The following is a 19,796-nucleotide window of genomic DNA, read 5'->3' as shown; positions in this document are numbered from 1 at the left end:
ATAGGACAACATGCCACCACAATTTGATTAACTTTTCTCAAATCCTGTACGATCCTGAATTTCCCATTAGGCTTCTTTAGTACAAAATCTCCCTACTTCCACGGATAGAGTAATTTCACAGTTACACACACATACACTCACCATACACTAGGGCCCATTTCACTAACATACACTCAAATACTCTACCAGCATTGAACCTGTGGAAAGAAACCTTCTTAAACTTCTAAACCCCACACCTACACCGAGGTCGATAAGACCTAGCTATTGCAATTGTCATAATCTAAACAATCTATACATTAATAATCAAATAGTGTACTCAATAATTGACAAGAAATAATCACCAACACTGTATTTAAAATTATGATTCTTTATCTAAAATTAGTCAAAAGAAATTAATCAGAATAAATCATTTTCTCATAATTACCTATTCTAGCTAAATGTCAGAATGGGTCATCAGGACAAGTCTCTCAGTAGAAATCTCCCAAGTCACCGTCCTCACAGCATCGATCCTCACCAACGCAGGTTTGGGAAGAAAAATGGCAAAGTGGCCAAACGCAATGCAATGGAACCCTCTCTAGTCTAGTATATTTATAATAATTCAGACAAAGGAAAGAAACATTTAATATTACTTCATCCGCCGAACCGCTGAGCAGAGCGAGAAGGAAAGGATGTAGTATCGCTACATTTGGAAAAATCTCCGCTCAGAAAAAGTCACAAAAATAAAAAGACAGAACAGGAACTAAATCTTAAAATGTATCATCTCAACTTCCACACATTTCCTCTGGTGAGCTCAGAGTTTAGAGTCTTTCTTTAAAGCGCCTTTGTTTTCCAAGGCTACCAAGGCTGCTGTCCCAATGCATCTGGAGACTTGCCCAGATCTGCTGCTGTCCTCACGGAAAGTTTTAACCAGGCAAGGACTGTGGACAGATGACTCGCGTCCATATTCAGCAAGGCCTTTTTCATCACAAATTCTCACTCGAAACCAGGCTTCAAAAGTCAGCCATCTTTTAGTAGGCCACAATAGGCCACAATAGACCATCTTAATTAAAAGAGACAAAAACAACGTTACCACAGCATAGTGATTGAACAGTGTTAACCCCACTAATACCCTTATGTGTATGTAATTATCTAGCCTCTGCAACACAGAAAAGCATTAATTCAAAAGCGTTTTGTGCTTAAAATAAACAGCACTCAGCAACGTTTATTTAATAAAACATGCACATTATTATTAGTTAGCACACATATGCATTCCCACGTGTATTTCTCTCTTGTTAAAACACACATGTTGATCAGTATAAAACACTTACACAAAACAAATAATTAATAATTAATAATTAGTAGATTAAATTATGACAAATAGACAAACCAGAGCTTCAAAACCCTATAGATTTCATTTAGAAAATCCTGCTCCAGCACACTCGCCATCCAGGGGTTTTCAACCAGCCTAAACAGAGGGGTGAGGGCTCTGAATTGAGCAAATCGTCGTTTGATCTCCCCAGAAATTTCCTCAAGACATGCACCAAGGTCTAGGTTTGACAGAATTTCTTGTGCATCTGGAAACCTCTGCATCACAGCCAACAGTTTTGGGAAGTGGGTGAAGTCACTATCATCCAGTTGTTCTTTGAATAGCACAAGCTTACTTTCAAAAGCATAAATACCATTCATGAGGGAGCACACAAGCTGTTGTTTACCTTGCAGGGTCAAATTAAGAGCATTAAAATGTGTGAAAATATCTGAAAGAAAATGGAGCATAACAAGCCATTTCACATCCGTTAGTTCTGGGAACGATTGGCCTCTACTGTTCACAAAGAGTTCAATTTCAGGAAGCAATGCGATGAACCGCTCCAGAACCTTCCCTTTGCTTAGCCACGCACGTCAGGGTGCATCAAGACGTCGGTATATTCCGCTTCAGATTCCTGCAGCATCGCTTTAAAAAGTCTATGGTTGAGAGCTTTGGCACGGATAAAATTAACAATTTTCACTGCACCTTTTAGGACATTATTCAGTTCTCCATGCTTTAATTTTCCACACAATACTTCCTGGTGAATAATGCAGTGGTAGTCTATCACAGTCTGTCCTATGAGCTTCTTTTTAAGCATAGATACAAAGCCTCTGTCATGGCCTACCATGGCAGGAGCCCCATCCGTTGTTATGCTGACAAGAGTGTTCAGTGGTATGTCATTTGTTTTAAAGTAGTTGCACATGCTGTCCAGTATATCTTCTCCTCTTGTGTGCCCTTTCAGTGGTAAAAGGCACAGGAGCTCTTCTTTGGGGTGAAGCGATTGGTCCAGATACCTCACCCAAACTAATAACTGGGCCACATCGCCTATGTCTGTGGACTCATCCATGGCAATGCTGAAGAACGGCGACTCTCTCACTGCATTGATCACCTGCTCCTGGATGTTTTGTCCCATTGCCTCTATTCTGCGTGCACACGTGGAATCCGATAGCTGCAATGCACCGATTTCCTTTAAAATGCTGGCCTTATTAGTGTAATTGTCAAATAAAATTTCGGCTGCTGAAAGGAAACATTGCTTCACAAGCTCTGCATCTGAGAATGGTTTTTTATGTTTGGCAAGCAAGTAGCATATTTTGAAAGACGCTTCTGTTACAGCCTCAGATTCCTTCATCTGGCAAAGCAATATCTTCGGCTGGGAAAAAAAGAGCTTGCTTCAACGATGCCACTTTTGCAGATCGCAGTTTTGAGTTCAGTGGGAAGTTCGCAGTGTATCCAGAGTGCCGCGTTTTGTAGTGCCGTTCCAGGTTATACCTCTTAAGAACATTTACTTTCTCTTTGCAAAGCAAACAGGTGGCTTTTTCTTTTGGACATTCTACAAACAAGTACTCTTCTTCCCATGCTTCCTGGAAGGTCCTGTGTTTGCTCTGTATCGATCTGGGTCGTTTGCAAGGCTTGGAAACTGGACTGTAGGCCATTGCGGAGATCTCCAGCTAGTTTGTTACTATGCAACAAGTAACAAGGACCAGGAATCTGAATTTCCACCGGATGACCAATGGACCGACACCGCCCCACGACAGATGGACCGACACGCCACGCCACACGACTGCTGGACAGACACCACGTCACGACCGATGGACCAACACCACTTTTCGCAATAGATCTGTGAGCAACAGCAAAGTAATGTTTTGTTTAAACATTGGTTTATGCATGAAATGTGCCACTCAATAGGGATTTGAAATAAATGGCATGCACACACACGTTTATACAAGCACAAGCTCACCCATAGGTATCTTGGCGCTGAATAACAGATGTTTATTGCTACCCAACTCATTTTATCGACCTCAGATGGATGAAAGGCACGACCCGCCAGGATTTGAACCTGTGACCATGAGGTAGAACACAGGCCTTGCTTCGAGCGCATTAGTCCACTGCACCACCAGACCCGGCCTGCACACAGTACAAGGACACAGAGTAGAAACACACATGGAAGGAGCTAATCTGGACAGCGCTATTTGGTGTGGAGCAGCTGTCAAACTAAAGGAATCTGAAAGGCTCAGATACAATGGTCAAGCCTGTAGAGGGGGGCTGGGGAGGGGCCAGGTTTCAGGTGGGGGGTTAGTAGAGCAGGCGGAGAATCAGAGGGTGGGAATAACCAGAAGATTGGGCCAGTGGGCAAAGTCAGGTGTGGCCAGAGGGAGCAAAACATCCCATTTTTTTTGTATTTGTTTGGCATTTCATTGCCCAGTTACAGCTCATTACGTTATATAATTCAACCAATGCAGTTTCTTAAATATCTCCAGCTAGCTGAAAGTAAAAACAAGGATGCAAGTCAAAGCTGCCACGACTTGAAGCCATCAAACATTCAAGGGCACGCACAAAGCTACCGTAAAACAGGATCAACCGAAGTGCACCCATCATCAATCGAGGACAATTCACGCCACAAAGAAAAGAGAGAAGTCCTATTAGTTTTAAAAAAAAACTGCGGGGAGAAGAAAAGCACCTTTTCACAAACAACTAAAATGTGACACAGCCCCTACCAGAAATAAGAGGAAAACAAAAACTTCAGAACCTTTGGATAGAAGCGCTAACCAGCCAAAGCAAGCATTAGCAAAGCCAAAAGGTCTAGCCTTGGCAAGATAACACAGCAGCAGCTCACTACTATTACTGCAAGTAATGTCTGTGACACCACTCCTATTTCTCATATGCGAGTTCCTGTTTTGATCTAACATTATTACAATGGCTTGTGAGACAGGCGGGGAGAAAGAGAGAGGATACTCACAGCCGGCATTCCTACCACCGTCCCACCCAGACTCCATGCTTTTCTATTGTATTGAATTCCCGGTATAGCCAGTCCTGCCCTGAGTGACACAAGTGCACCATATAAGCAGCAATAAATATTTTATTGAAACTATCTAATTTAAGGCAATGACACAATTGACACAGCAGGATTATGGCTTTCAGTTATTGAACTCTCAGAAGGTTCATAACAGGGGGGAAAAAAAGGTAAAAGACTGCTCACAGACAGTAAATTAAATATAAGAACTGCCCACTTTAATGGTCGGGTTAATGGTAAACTGCTATTTCAGGTCAAAAAGTATAAAAATATTTGATTTATAACTGAATAATGACCAAATCAACAATGCCTTTATTATAGTATTCAGCTTGCAGAGTCACTGATGCTGACACACACAAGCAGGTAGAAAGTACATTCCCGTCAGCTGTCTTAGATCAAAATACATTTTTAAACAGAATATTTGGTCGTGCCCTAGACGTAACGTTATTTCACTGCAGTCATTGAAATAGCAGACCTGAGAGGAGATGACATGTCCTTTAAATTCACGTGAGCTCTGCCGATATAATATCCCACCATCTGACGCCACTTGAAATTGTACCCAATAATATCATAAGAAGTGAGGTGCCACATCTTTTGTGAACATTAGATGAGATTTTATCAAGTTCAAAATGTCACCAAGCCCTGGAAGCCACTGTCTTGCTGTGAACAGGCGGAAGGCACCGAGTCCATTAAGGGGGACTTTAAGCATACCTAGAGGCCCCGGAGAGATCACACAGAGGGCAGGGGAAAGGGGGGGCGCAGCTTCAGAGGAGGACAGCGCAGCTCATGACGAGTGATTTCTTTTTTTCACAATAGGAACAGTACTGATACATGAGGAGAAAATTACTAATGGGCATGTTACAAAAGCAAACGTTACGTTACATGAGGCAACAGTGACAATTGTGCATGCATCAAAAGCAAACAAAATACGATGATTACAAAAGGAAAAGGTGACATGTTAATTATAATAGTGGTAATAAATTAAACATAATTGGCAACAATGTCTGTGACCCATAGTACCACCGTTACACTTACCTGTAGTTAAAGTGACGCTGAAGGTTTTCCGCCTGCAGTGAAGATTCCCCAGGGCTGCGAGGACGACGACGTCGTCACCACGGACACAGGAAGCTTCATAAAAGGTCCTTTAAAAGTCAGCTGTACAAGCGCTAGTTACAGCTGACTTTTAAAGGGCCTGTGCTTTGTGCCGGGTGTGACGTCACAGAGGCTCTAGCCAATCGGAGGCAAGCGTAAGCAGAGAAGATGGTCGCAGGAACAAACGTTGTGAACACGTATTGAATACGTATTCACTAGGTATGCTCCTGCGGCCATCTTCCGTGTTAAAACGTATCAGGAAGGACTCGTACGGCAACAAGGTCCGCGGGCCGCCAGCGGCCCGCGGGCCGTACTATGAGTACCCGTGCGATAGAGAGAGAGAGAAAGAGACCGAATTTTAATAAACACAAAAGGTCATTGTTAACGCCAGAATAGTTGGGGGCCTAATTATTAAAGAAAGTGCACGATAATTATGTCCTTGCATTAAGTGCAGATATACAGCTTTCGTGAATTCACAAGAATTTACAGAAGTAGGCCAAGAAATAGTACTCCTAGAAAATTTGTGAACTGCATTGAGCAAATATGCATGTGTAGATTTCCTCATGCAAAAATCTGAACGTTTGCAAGTACACTTTCCCTCCAGCTACTTTTTTCCCAACCCTGGAAGAAGTTTCGTATCTGCCATTGTCAGAAGTAAAGTCCCAACCTTTCTCAGTATGGGAAAAGATTAGAGAAGAGTTGGTGAAAACCCATGAAACATGCAAGTTAGTAGGTTTTTACAGCTTCAAAAGGCCTTCCAACCCTGGAACTAATACTTACCACTACCTTCAACCCCAGTATGTAGATTTGTGGAAACTCGGCAACATAAAGGAATTGCTAGTATTCAAACCCTATTATGGTATGAGCCCTGGCATAATCAGAGAGGCTATATCAGAGCTCTTATTAAATGAGATTGCTGCCATGATTTGTCGCTGTATTACATGGCACAAAAGGGACAAGTGGATTTTGTTACAGGACAAGTAGAGCTTAGAAGCAACCTGCCCGATGGACAAGTAGATATTTTATTAAATTCCACACCCCTGACTGTACGCCACTCCACGCCACCTCACTCTGCACTACTCAATTGTACAACATTCTAGGCGGCACAATTCTACTCTACTGTGCTCTATGCCATTACCCTACCCCACTCTATGCCACTTCACTGTACATCATGTGCCACATTCCACCTGACTCCTTAGTAGTCACTACCATTAGGAACAGAGCTGAAGCCCAGACCACCAGTGACACACTGCATCCTGGTAAGGAGAGCAGGCAAACAGACGCAGCAGGGAAGAGGGCGGCTGTAGGTGTGACCAGACACTGGTGCATCGGCACCTCTGTAAACCTCCTCATAGATATGATAGAGCCCACTGGGTGGAGATGAAGGGGCTGCTGCGGCACCTCCCAGACCAATATCGCAAGCGGTGGGGGAAGAGCATGTGGATGAAGGTAAGGCAATTTCTAATGCAACCATTAGGTATGCTTTAAATGTGTCACACACAGCGACCAGGGGTGTACACACTTCTGTCATTCTATGGCACCCCTCCTGGCTCAATGTCAATGGATAACATCTCTTTGGATCACCGGTGTGTACCATGCTTGAAAAAAAATCAAAAAGAGACCGAGACAACTGAGGTGATGGGCACCTTACAGGTTTCCTCTGGTGGTACTCCCTTCAGAGACCGCAGACAAGAGGAGGCTGAAAGGCCACATCCCCCCAAACCAACTCAGTCCTACCACAGGTAGCATCTGGGCTACCAACAGGGTGGCAGCAGTTTCACACAGAGCTCCTTCCTTGGAAATAACTCGAAGAGCAACCAGGGGCAGAAGCACCTCGAGGAAGGTAGCCTCCACCTCTGGAAATGGAATTACCCTGCACCCCCTTCACCCATCACAAAAAACACTTGTCGAGGGAGAGAGGAAGGGTTCAGTGGTTCCTTTCCCTCTGGGTATAGATTACCACAGTTTGGTGGCTCCTACCCACCATCCATCATCGAGCACGATGAAAGCTGTTGGACACGACGAAACTAAGCTGACTTCGCTCCCAGGGGCTGGTGTACGAGTTGGGGGACAAGGCGGGCAAGTTGTTATACTTGCTGATGACAGCAAACCGGCGGTGTAGTCTGGTGGCTGAGCTTCACAATCCAGTGTGTGAGACACTGAGGGCTGCGGACCTCCTGGCGAGAGAATTTGCTTCACACTTCCAGCCCCTGTATGCCTGCCAGGATCCTCTAGCTCCCGGAAGTAAAGACTGCCCATTGACTACTAATAGAGGATAGATTATGGCTGTAAAAGCCATTGGAGATGTCAAGTGTGGTTTTAAACCTTTTTCTCACGAGAATATCAATGAGCGCAGATCTGTGGGTATTCTGTACCGCACAGGTCCAACAATGAGATTTCAAATGCCGGTAATCCAAAACTAGGCGGTACGACCCATCAGGTTTGGTTACAGTGAAAAGAGGGTTATTCATGGGTGATACACGTTTCAATTACACCTTGATATTCAAATTGTTCAAGGATTTCTGCGACGTGAGATCTAGCTTCGCGGCGCATGGGAGATTGGGGCTGTGGCTGTGGCATAGACCGCAATGGAATCTCATGGCTCGGCGACAATTTATCCCACCCAACCTGAGTACATTACAACGCCGGAGCAAGCACTTGGGCCCACTTTTCTGAGCTTGCTCCTTCGGTACAGTGTGCGCGAAAGATGGGAGGATTACCTCCTCCCCTCTGGGAGCTGCCAAAACGAAAGCTGGGGGCCAGTCCGCCTCCGCTAACAGAATGTCATATGTAGAGGTCAGATTTTCCCCAAAAAATGGTACGTTGTATGTCACCTTCTATTAAAAGGACTATGTCATATAGTCTGTCAGGGGGAGCCACTCTAGTGTCAGCAGTTTCTACGGCAATAAATGTGTCAGTTGCTGTTGCCTTCAGATATGGATACAGTGCTTGCCGCACTATTGTAACTTCCGACGCACTGTGTAGCAGCGTCAGTGCCCATGTCAGGTTCCGAAGCTGCGTTCTCTCTATCTGTGGCATACCTCGCTGTTAGTGCAGCAACCTTCTTCTTCTGAAACAGGGGTTCGCTGATGTGCAAACTCTTCCTGCTTGCCTTTACCGTCAGCCGGGCGGGGGCTGCTCACGTCCTTGTTGGGCACCCGACCTTTGCCACGTTCTCCTCCACCGGACTGTGAGACCGATGTTTCCTGTGAAGAACGAGGAGAACGTTGTTCAGGAGCCTGAAATCTATCAGGAGACCTAATTCTAGTGCGATCGCGCAATTCATATGTGCGTTCAGAAGTCACTTGTACTGGTGACGCTGGCCGAGACCCCTGTTTCTGTTGCTGCTTCCCCTGTTTCTTAGTTTTCCAATTTAGTTTACGAAAAGCTGGATGGTCGTCTTTAGGAGGTGTAACTGTCTGAGTTTGCGGTTGCGCTATTGTTTTAGCAAAAGGCTTAAGCCCCAAACTATTGCGGGCAAAGGTCTTCTAAGCCTCAGCAATAATTTTCGGTAACTGTCGGGGTTTATCGATTTCGGCGACGAGACGCAGTTCATTCGACACTTGAAAGTTATCTGCATCTCCCTTGATTTTAGCAAGGATGAGATCAGCAACTACGTCGAACACACCAACAAGCCTCATTCTTTTTTTTTTTTTTTTGAAACTCTGTTTATTGAAATGATAACAAGTCTGTCATACTTACAAATAATTACTTCATACGGCACAAAGGTACACAAGGGCTCGGAGGATAACACAATTTTCCCCGACTCTCTCGGGAGCCATGCAATGGTATCTATATCATACAGTGTTCTTCGGGTGTGGGGACCTTCGGTGGCTCACATAGTCCTCCCCGGTAATCATTCCATTTAGTCCACAATGCAATCCATTTTTGAGGGCATCCCGAGCAACATAGACCGTTTTCTCCCTCAACATACACCAGTCCATGTCCTCCTTCCACTTCTTTAGTGTGGGTGGCACGGTGGCCCCCCATGCCTGTGCTATGTTACGTTTAGCAATCATCTGCCCTAAGGTGACCCACAGTCTCCCTCTCACACCCAGATCAGTGGGCTCCCAGACGTTCAATAGGCATCTCTTGGCCTCAGGCCGCAATGGAACCTCCCAAACCCCACTCATGCAATTCAAGACTTTCCCCCAGTAAGATTGAATTTGCGGGCATTCCCATAGGATGTGCATGAATCCGCCTTCCATCCCACACCGTCTCCTACAGTGCCCATCAGCGCTCAACAAGCCTCATTCTTAACTCGAATGCCGCCACCGGACCATGTTGATCCTGAACACGCTTGATCACAGAGGGCAGTACAGTCATAGACGGTGTGCCGAAGCACTTTGGGTAGACTGCTTCAAACACTTTACCCCAGTTCTGACAATCATTAACCTCTGGGACTAAGTCTTTCTGCAAACTAATGGTAAGGATCCCGTGTTTTTCCACAGGAGTAGAATCGGGAAATACTGCTTCCAGTTGGTCAAATTTCTCAGCAAGCCAATAAGGCATATCGTCCTTATTCTGGGGGCGCTTGCCCATTACCAAATAAACCATGAAGGGACTAATAGTGATCCCGGCCGGGCCAGCTGGTTGGGCTGCAACTCCAGGTGCCCCCACCTGGACATTGCGAGAGACGTATTGTACTAAAGCCCTATGTACAGTAATCAAGGCGGTATGGAGTTGACGTAAGTCATCCAGAGGGGCTTGCAAATAACGTGGATGTGGTGTAAACCCAGCCAAGACTGGCCAAGTGGCCCCGGGAAAGGACAAGGGACCCAAACAAACCAGTGTAACGGTGTGGGGGAGGGCGCCATTGAACCAAATACGATGCTGCCAGGCAGAAATGGGAATTTCCTGCGTCCGATATGGCGTGTAATTAGCTGGGACCGCCGTAGGAGTGTATGTGTGAAATGTCTTATCATCCGCATTCACCTCCGGCAAAGTAACCCAAGAGTAAAACAACTCGTAGGGAAACGATGCATCGGCACTCACTACAAAGATAATAGCCATCCCATCGTCAGGCACCCCGAACTGCATCAAATGACGCCGGAGAGGTGCGCGACTAAGCGCTGCAATAGCGACTTGAGCCATAAGGATACAGAGAAGAAAAACAATCTATATTAAACCGTAGCACAAAAAGGGTAGAATTTAAAATGAAACTTTTTTAATTGTCAAGCTTGAGAGAACCTATATATTAACTATTTAGGTAGGTTTAAACCATCACTCCCGTCAACCGGAAACAAGAGCGAGGGTGTTGTGGACAAATATAAGCACTACTAAGGTCTCTCAATCATAAGACCAAAACGTTAGGTGCGCCATGTTGCGGGGATACTACTCATGCACAGAACTATGCACAGGAAACCAGGACCTCAGTGAATTGTGGTGTACCAAAAAACTCACCTCAGTACCCAGAACCCCTATCCGACTAGCATGAGTTTCTCATTCGTTCTCCGTATCATCTCAAAACTACCAATGATTAGACAACCCAGAACAAGCGACTTAGAGTTTCTCAGGAATGGTGGGAATCAGAAACACCTTTTCGTTATTATTCTCATATCAGTCCACAACAAGAGTAATCCGAGCCACGGAAAAGTTTAAAATGTTTATTTTTAACTACGTGCTCTAAGGTGCAGTACTTTGGCTAATATAAGCAGGCAAATGATTAAAAATAAAACCATCAGCATTGTTACAATACCATAGAAAATGAAGGGAGAAATCATATTAAAAATGATAGTGGAAAAAAGTCCTATAATACTTTGTGAACCACCCTCCCTTGGCTAGTAAACTAGTTTTATAAACTAATAGAAGGTCTCTAGGTTTTTATGGGAAACCCATACCTCAAAGTTCAGCTTAGGTGAATCACATCACAGGATCAGCTCTGCTCTCTGTGTCTGGAAAGGTTTTCTCCAAGTGCCTGAATCATGCATGCAAGTGCAATATTAAAGGCACCCGAGTTTCAGATATTTGCAGCTGTGTGCATGTTGTGTCTAGAGCGTAGGCCGATCAACCTGAATTCAACGGCATACATTGTTATTTGACCCTGACTGCTTCTGCACACAGTGTTCAGACTAAGGTCGCGGTGCACGTCTAGGGATGTGAACAGATCGTTCTCATGTGAAGAAAAAGCAAGCAAGCAGTTTTACTTGTAATAACAGCTACCTGTAGTGCTGTGTGCAAAAAGCAGCAAAGCGGCAAGATGGCGTTTAACTTCTAAGGCGCTTATGCTAACATAGCAATGTGTGCACATAAAACCCTGTCTCCACTACAGAGCCTGATTAACAAACTGCACTTTTGCAGCAACTTACACTTTTGTAGTAACTTACACTAGTAAGTCCAGCACTACAGATTGTCAACCACTGATACTGTGACACCCTCCGATAGAAAACAATGGAGGTAGAGACTGAAAATAAAACCCCATAGGAAATAATGTTAAATTGAATTACATTAAATTATTTAAAATAGTTTCAAATATAATTTAATCTAAATTAATGTTAGAATGTTGTGCTCATATACTACTCAGAGTTATAAAAAATGTTTCAACCATAGCAGGGCTCCCAGCGGTATATGCGAACTTGGCCAAGGTATTTGATAAGAAGAAGGATAATACCTTACCTCCTCATTAGAGAGTTTGATTGTCAAACGGTCTCATACCAGGGGCCAAGTTACCATGTAGTTGCATATATGCCCTTATGGAAAAAGAAACAGAACACCTACAACAGCATTTAGATGAGTACCTGAAAATAGGTTTATAAGACACTCCAACCGTCTCCTCTCCTTTATTTTTCGTGTCCAAAAAAGGATGGGAGTTGAGAGTCTGTATTGACTATCGGGTGCTCAATTAAATCCCAGTGAGGAATAAAAATCAATTGGCCCTTATTCCAACATTGTTAGACCAGATAAGAAAGGCTGTGGTATCTACTAAGCTTGACTTGCAAGGGCCTATCACCTGGTGTGAGTGTGAAAGGGTGACAAGTGGAAAACGGCATTCTGAACTAAATTTGGCTTGTTTGAATACCAAGTCATGCCTTTCGGACTCTGGATCACCCCAGTCACATTTCAATTCTTCATTGAGGAGGTGTCCGTGAGTTCATTGATGTCTGCTGTATAGTATATATTGAATATGCTCCTCTATTCATGATCCATGTCAGATCATTTAAAGCGGATATGTACTATCCTTTGGACACTACAAGAGAACAATTTGTATGTCACACTGGAAAAGGGTGAGTTTCTCTCCACTCAAGTGGAATTTCTAGGGCATGTGCTTAGTCCAGAAGGAGTTAAAATGGATCCAAAAAAGGTAGAAGCAGTTTTGCAAAGGCTGTCATCCACTAATGTGAAACAAGTCCAGCAATTATTAAGATGTGCCAGCATCTAGCATTCATCAATGGGTTTTCTAAAATGATCGTACCCATCATTAGACTTCTGCGCAAAGGGATAACCTTTCTATGGAACACAGAGGCTGCAAAGCAGTCCAAAACCTCAAATGACAGTTTACCATAGCCCCTATTTTGGCTTACCCAGACACCACAGCCCCTTTTATTGTAGAAGCAGATGCTTACCAAACAGCTATAGGGGGAATTTTATTGCAACTGTACAAAAACACTGGCCTAATGCACTCAATTGCATACTGTTCCAGCAAATTGCTACCTGTGGAACAAAATTCTGCCATAGTAGACCACAAGCTGTTAGCAAATAAAGCAGTTTTTGAAGAATGGCAACAGTATCCGCAAGACAGCAAGGCATCCGATCACCATTTCTACTGATCATCCGAATTTTCAGTTTTTAAAATCGGCTTGTGCCTTAACAGCACAACTGCTTAGATAGACCATGGGCCATATGTAGGAAAAACGTGTTTTGCGATTCTCTAATTGCAATTTTTAGGAAATCGCAATTAGAGAATTGCAAAACGGAATGTAGGTAGGATTAGCAAAATATTTTGCGATTCCCACCCATTCCTTATTTGCGAATCCCAAATTGATTCGCAAATAAGGAATACCTTGCTATTCATTCCTATGGGCTAAAAGGCCCATAGGAATGAATAGGAAGACATTCTAAATTTGCGATTCTCAATTAGAGAATCGCAAATTGAGAATGCAATTTCAAGGTTGCAAGGGTGTCAATAGGACACCCTTTTGCACCCCTGAAATAAACGTGTGCACATGTGGCACACATACATGCGCTAAGGGCATGTATGTGCGCCACATGGCACTTTGAAAAATTCAAAAAAGTGCATTTTTCAAGGAAATCGCAAATTACCACTAACCTTAGGTTGGTGGTAATATGCGATTCCTTACGCCAAAATTGCACAACTTGGGTGCTTCCTACATTGCATTTAAGGAATCGCAATTTGGGATTCCTTAAATGCATTAGCAAAATAAGGAATCGCAAATTTTGCGATTCCTTATTTTGCGTGTGGGTTTTTGTGTGCTACATAGCACACTGCCCAAATTGCGATCGCAAACGCCGAAATTCGGTGAATTTCAGCATTTGCGATCGCAATTTGCCTTCCTACATATGGCCCCATGTTCTTTAATTATTATAATTTTGTCATTACCTACCGTCCAGGGAAGGATAATGCAAAGACGAATGCCTTATCTTGAATAGCAGAACCAGATAACTCATTACCACTAGAGATACCACAAAACATCATTCCCCTAGAACCTTTTCATCGTATCATAATTGGGCCGACCTTTCTGGAAGACCTGAAGTCATTTAGAAACTAGAAAATTGTGAATGAATGGTGTAATGATCAGGATCATTTGGTCTCCAGGGACGGTCTTCTGTATGAAAACAACAAATTGTTTATCCCTTGTAAAAACTTGCAACGGATGGCTCTGCAGTTATGTCATGATAGCTTTCTCATGGGACATCCAGGTACACAAAAGACATTGAAGCTACTTAAAAGGCAGTTCTGTTGGGATTGTATGGCTAAATATGAACAAGAGTATGTGGATACCTGTGCAACATGCACTCAAGGTAAAGCACAATATGAACCTCCCACAGGATTCTTATGTCCCATCCCACCCAGACCATGGCATACTATTTCACTTAATTTTGTGGTTAAATTGCCAAAAAACAGTTAAGGACGTACAACAGCACTCACTGTGGTGGAGCAGTTATCCAAAATGGCTCACCTAATTGCACTTTAAAATTTTCCACAGCAGAGGAATTAGCTTCAATTTGAATAAACAATATTGTGAGATTGCATGGACTAATTTCACTTATCAATCGTGGTTTGCAGTTCACTGATCATATTTGGACCTCGCTATATAAAACATTAGACATAGACGTGCGCCTTTCTTCAAGTTACCATCTCCAAAGAGATGGTCAGGCAGAAAGAACCAATCAGACAATTGAACAGTATTTACGCTGTCTGATGCTCAATTTTGAGGGTGATTGGTCCTCTCTTTTATGGGCCATAGAATTTATGTATAACAAAGCTGATGTTTCCTTTTTACTGCATCCAGGTATATCACCACCATAAACCCCATTAGATGATTTAGTCCCAGTTAAGATACCAGGAGTACAATATAAGCATTTTCATTTAAGCAATCTAGTTCAACAGGCTCTGTTTCATTTGGCTCGAGCAAAGAAGTATTACAAAACCTCAGCTGACAAGCACTGAATTCAGGAACCCTCCTATGCAGTAGGAGACAAAGTATGGTTGTCAACAAAAAACATACCCCTACAAGGTGAAAATATATTATTACCTTGTTTTATGGCCTCTTTGAAATTACATGGGTCTTTAACCCAGTTGCAATGAGACTATGTTTATCACCAGCACTTGAGCTCCATCCTGTAATCCATATTTCTCTACTTAAACCGTGGAATTCCACTGCTAGGGCCCCCTCTGCTCCAACCCCAGTGAAAATCGATTGACAATGGGAATATGAAATCCATGCCATCTTGGATTCCCGACGTGTTTGGGTAAACTTCAGTATCTAGTGGATTCAGGAAGGTTCTGGCCTGGAAAATCATTCCTGGGAGCCACTTTCCCTTGTACGCAATGCTCCTTGAGTGGTTTGTGCTTTTCACAATCGCTTTCCTGAAAAGCCATGCCCTGTCCATCCTGTTTTGGGGACCCTGCTCGGAGAGGAAGGGGGGGTACTGTCCGGTTCGATGCTGAAAGATTGCCGTAGCTCTGCCTCATTTTAATTGCTATTAACGATTTTAAAATTACTGAAACCTGTGTTTTTAATCTTTTGCACTTTTTTCACATTGTAATTTCAACTTACTGATTCCCTCTCTTACCCCGGTCCGCCATGGCAAGTGGCAATTGCATGGAGGGTGTTGAAGGTCTTCACATTTCGCTACACGTCTGGTGTTTTTGGCAGTTCCGGGTGGTGAGCGGGCTAGTTGCTCACGCTGCACACCCTATTTAAGCCAATGACAGAATGGACGCACAGCGGGTGCACTGCTGGCGCGCCGAATGTGCGCCAAAGGCAAGCCCGTCTGCGTCCGTCCGCGCCTGGCCCGTGCCTCGGGGCAGAACCTTTGCGCATAACGAGGGGAAATCAAAGATTAAAACATAAACAAGTAAAGAACTGCTCAGACTCAGGGCCAAAGCATGCTGTCCAGCATTGGACTTGCAGAAAGAGACTAAGCAGTGTAAGCACTGCCAGTTGCCAGTCAGCTTCTCAAAAATTATGGCGTTAAAACCACAGTACATTCCCTCAAGCAAGAAGGCCACCAAGGTCATTAAGGCAGTGTAAATCAATTCACGCTCACTAGTGAAACACAATACGGAAGTGGCTGAACTGATTGAGGCACACAAACTCGACCTGGTGTTTATCACAGAGACATGGGCAGATGGTGCCTCAGACGCTGATATCGCCCTGGCACTACCGGTAGGCTACTCTGTCATTCGAGCTGACAGAGCTTGGAAGCAGGGGGGGGCTAGCGATTGTTTTTAGAGAAGAGCTGCAAGCAAGGGGCTCGGGAGTGGGAAGTACCCATGATTGTGAATTGCTATCGTCAAGCAAGATACGCACGTGGCCGGGCATATGCTTGACGGGATTTTCTCTTCCAACCCAAACATCGAAATTGCGGAAATAATGCCCGTTCTCTGGTCAGACCACAAAGCAGTAGTATTTACTGTCAAGGTGGATCAGGTACAACCAGTTCACTCAATTGATCCCAGGATGGTCACCTATCAGGACTGGGCTAAGATCAATGCTTCCAGACTACAGGAACTATTACTCATGACTACCCCAGAAATTGGACCAGATAGCAATTCAGCCGTTGATAAGGTATCCCGTTGGATCAAATCAGTGGTCAATATTGCAGCCCCTATTAAAAGTGTTATCCCCAGGAGGAAAAATCCATCAGAACCTTGGTTCACGGAAAAACGTAGGGCGCAAAAGCAAGTGTGTAGAAGGGCAGAAAGAAAATGGAGAGCTAATTATGATCAAAGGAGGAACAGTGAATATGCAAGAACATAGTCAGCCTACAAAAAACTAGTTATAGGGGAAAAAAGTAATTATTTTACAAGAAAAATAAATGAGACCAAGAATTTCTGCAAGGAGCTCTTTAAAAAATTTGCGAATCTCCCTGCTGAAAACCAGATGGAATGTAGCACAGAACTATGTAACACACTTGGGCAGTTCTTTGTAGATAAAGTCCCTTCAGTGTATGACTCTTTTAAAACGAAAACAACACTGACGCCTTATCTATACACCCTACACGAGGCATGGACATCTTGACCCCCAAAACGGGCTTCTGTTTTGATCCCCCTTAAGCAAAACAGATTAGCCAGGTAGTGAAGACAATTAGGTCTGGGTATGCAACGGACCCATGCCCGCCTAAGGTTATGCATATGTTCCCAGAACTGTTAAGTTGCTGTCTTCATTTTTTTTTGGTTTAACTTTGTTTTATTGAGTTTCAAAAGCATCAGGCAGCAAATATTAAAGTGATTCCATGCCCTCGTCGTACCCCCAGGCTAGTGACCCATGCTCAAACCCTTAAAAGGAAGTGTTCAGGCCCATAAGTCATGTGTACTTGGGGGCGTGTCCAGGTTGAGTAACGCTAATTTGCATACCCCAATGCCCATTAAACTACAACAACAGACCCCCCCCCCTTTGCCCCCCAACCTCCCCTCCACCCTCCCCAACCGGTGTGCCGTAGCCCGGCCCTTTGAATGCACCAAGTCCGAGAGCCGTTTTACGTCTGAATATTGGGGTTGTCCTCTGGGGAAGATGTATCCGTGAGCCGCAGGAGGCGGAGGTATTTCGGACACGTGACTTCGTTGAATTCCTTGGCTAAGAGGGAGAGGAAGGGCTGCCAAATGGTGGCGAAGGATGTTGTGGATTGGGTGAGGGTGGCTTGAATCCGCTCCATGCCCACTATATACCAAAGTTTCTGTAGCCAACCCGTGTGTGTGGGACGCCTGGTAGTTCTCCAAAATGAGAGGATGTGTTGTACAGCAGCCCCCAAAGCTAGCCCCATCTGCTTCCCCCTGATTGACTTTAGCGGGAAAGTAAGCGCATTAGGAAGCCCTAGGAGAGTGTAGGCTGGGAATCGGGGAATTTCTGTATCAAACTGCTGTGTGTCAATATAGTTAAGGACTGTTGTCCAATAGTCCGTCACCTCCTTGCAATCCCATAATAGATGGGTCAACGTCCCTATTTTATCACATCCCCTCCAGCAAGTGGGGCGGCGGTCCGGGTTACCTTTGTTGAGTCGGGCTGGCGTCAAGTACCAGTAGGTCATGATCTTGACTGCTGTTTCACTACTGGCAGTGTTCCTGGCTGTGTGGTGGGCCTTGTAGTATACGGCTTGCCATTCTTTGTCCGAGAGGCCTCTCCCTAATTCAGTTTCCCATCTTTTCTGGCCCGCGGAGCGATGCGTGGGAGGCGGCGGGCTGATCATTTTGTATAGGTCTGTGATTGTTTGCCTGTCCGTTTTTTTAGTTAAGAGCCCCTTTTCATATGTCGCGAGGCGCCTGCCAACCAAAGGACGGGTTTCTGGCTGTGTCAACCAGTGCCTAATCTGGAATCATTGGTATTGTCGTGGTTCTTGCAGACCATACAGTTCTGTTAGGTCAGCGAGTTGCATGAAGCCCTCCAGGTCAAACAGGTGTCCCGCAGACCTGCATTCAGAGTTTCGCCACTGCCCGAATGCCCATTCCTCCAACCCTGGAGCGAAGGCTGGGTTGTCAAATAGCAGCATGAGAGGTGAAGGGAAGGTGGTGAGTCCCCTTTTGACCGCCACCGCGTCCCATACCCGCAGTGTCGTGCGTGTCATAGGAGACTTATTAATGTGAGTCGGCCTGTCGGAGGGTCTCCGGAAGGGAATTTTCCAGAGTGATGTTTGTGCCATCGCTCTGTCTTGGAAGAGCCATCGCTTCTCTGATTCGGGGCGGCTCCACTTCAATAAGTAACGCAGCTGTGTTGCCTGGAAATACCGCTGCAAGTTAGCGGGGCGTGGCGGGCAAGCTCTTTGCGCATCCCTGTGCGTTTCCCTGTCCAAATAAAATGGTGTTCTGCATCCTGTAATTTCCGTAAGATTCCCAGCGGAGGAGTCACTGGTATGGTCTGGAATATATAGAGGATTTTAGGCAGGGTGGACATCTTGATCACTGCCAGCCGCCCGAGAAGTGGCAATGGCTGTTGCTGCCATCTCTGCAGGTCTCTCTGTACTTGGGAGAGGAGATCCGAGTAGTTCCGGTTGACTGTCTGTTCGGTATTTGGCGTCAGGGTAATTCCCAGGTAAGGGATCGAGGTTTGAGATAACAATCCCCTAAGAGCCGATGGCACCCCGATGGGCTTGCGCACGTTGCGGCCTAGTGGAAGGAGCATTGACTTCTCGGTGTTCATTTTGAAGCCGGATACCCTCCCAAAGGCCTCCATTTCCTTCAGGAAGGCTGGCACGGATTGCTTGCGGTTGTCAAGTGCTGCTAGGATATCGTCGGCATAAAGGCTAATGGTGTGTGGCTCGCCCCCGAAGGTGATGCCCACTATATCAGGATTGTCTCTAATTCTCTGCGCAAGTGGTTCTATGTATAGCGCGAAGAGAAGGGGCGATAAGGGGCATCCCTGTCTGGTACAGCGCCTGATGTCAAATGGTTGCGAGCCAATGCCGTTGACGCGGATCGTTGCCCGGGATGTATCGTAGCAGCTGGTAACCCAAGCCCTAAAGCGGTCCCCCACTCCGAAATGCGCCAAAGTCTTATCTAGAAACCCCAAGTCCACCCTGTCGAACGCCTTTTCAGCATCGACCGACAGTAGCGTGGCGTCCGCGTTATTGTAGTGGGCTTTCTCTATTAGGTGGAGGAGGCGTTTGGTGTTATCATTGCACTGCCTATTAGGAATAAAGCCCGATTGGTCGGGCTCTATGATGCCGGGTAAACGTGGGCCCAATCTCGCTGCTAAAATCCCTGTAAAAACTTTGAGGTCAAGGTTGAGCAAGGAT

General features: G+C 45.0%; 1 protein-coding gene across 1 annotated transcript; it reads right to left on the bottom strand.

The window, feature by feature from the left end:
• Positions 1-1,862: 1,862 nt before the first annotated feature.
• On the bottom strand, positions 1,863-2,630 carry LOC146811024 (protein FAM200C-like). Its single transcript, XM_085615030.1, has one exon. It carries the CDS (start codon positions 2,628-2,630, stop codon positions 1,863-1,865), a length of 768 nt encoding a protein of 255 aa, XP_085471156.1.
• Positions 2,631-19,796: the final 17,166 nt, after the last annotated feature.

The sequence above is a fragment of the Triturus cristatus genome, chromosome 7, assembly GCF_964204655.1.
Source record: "Triturus cristatus chromosome 7, aTriCri1.1, whole genome shotgun sequence".
In the NCBI taxonomy this organism is placed as follows: Eukaryota; Metazoa; Chordata; class Amphibia; order Caudata; family Salamandridae; genus Triturus; species Triturus cristatus.
This window is presented reverse-complemented; position numbering and strand designations above follow the sequence as displayed.